Consider the following 585-nt stretch of genomic DNA (forward strand, 5'->3'; position numbering starts at 1 on the left):
TAAGTGTGTTTCTTGTATACAGCATATTGTTGGATTTTGTTTCCTAATCCACTGTGCCAGTCTATTTCTCTTAATTGGTGAATTGAGTCCATTTTATTAATGGTTATCATTGAGACATATTGACTTGCGATTGACATGTTTTCTACCTGCTGTTGTTTAATCTTTTTTCTCCTGTATTTAATTGTTCGCCCTATTTAGTGGGTTCGTTCTGTCCTCATTCATAGAGTTTTGATCATTTTTGGTCCCTCTCTAGTACATCTTTTAGTTGTTTATTAAGGGTTGGCTTTGTCATCATGAAATTCTATGGTTGTTCTTTGTCATGGAAATATTTTACTTCTCCATCATACTTGAGAGTTTTGCATGGTATAGTAGTCTGGGGTGGAATTTGTTTTCATAGAGGACTTGAAGTACTCTGCTCCATGCTCTTCTTGCCTTCATGGTTTGTTAATAGAAGTCTGTCATTATTCTGATGGGTTTTCCTTTAAATGTGTTCTTTTTTTTTCTCTAGCAGCTTTCAGTATATTATTCTTGTGCTGGATTTCTGGGATCTTGACTATTATAGGTCTCACTGTGTTTTTAATTGGT

The 585-nt window shown here is 34.7% G+C and overlaps 1 protein-coding gene across 1 annotated transcript in view; it reads left to right on the forward strand.

The window, feature by feature from the left end:
* The window catches only part of Brcc3 (BRCA1/BRCA2-containing complex subunit 3), a gene marked incomplete at its 5' end in the record, with an annotated part of 82,086 nt that extends 81,854 nt beyond the window's left edge, over window positions 1–232 (forward strand). Inside the window, one exon of the mRNA XM_023708463.1 lies at window positions 199–232. Coding sequence (XP_023564231.1) covers window positions 199–232 — 34 coding nt within the window. The remainder of the gene's footprint in view (window positions 1–198) is intronic.
* Window positions 233–585: the final 353 nt, after the last annotated feature.

This window comes from Octodon degus, unplaced genomic scaffold, assembly GCF_000260255.1.
Source record: "Octodon degus isolate 3935 unplaced genomic scaffold, OctDeg1.0 scaffold00373, whole genome shotgun sequence".
Lineage (NCBI taxonomy): Eukaryota > Metazoa > Chordata > Mammalia > Rodentia > Octodontidae > Octodon > Octodon degus.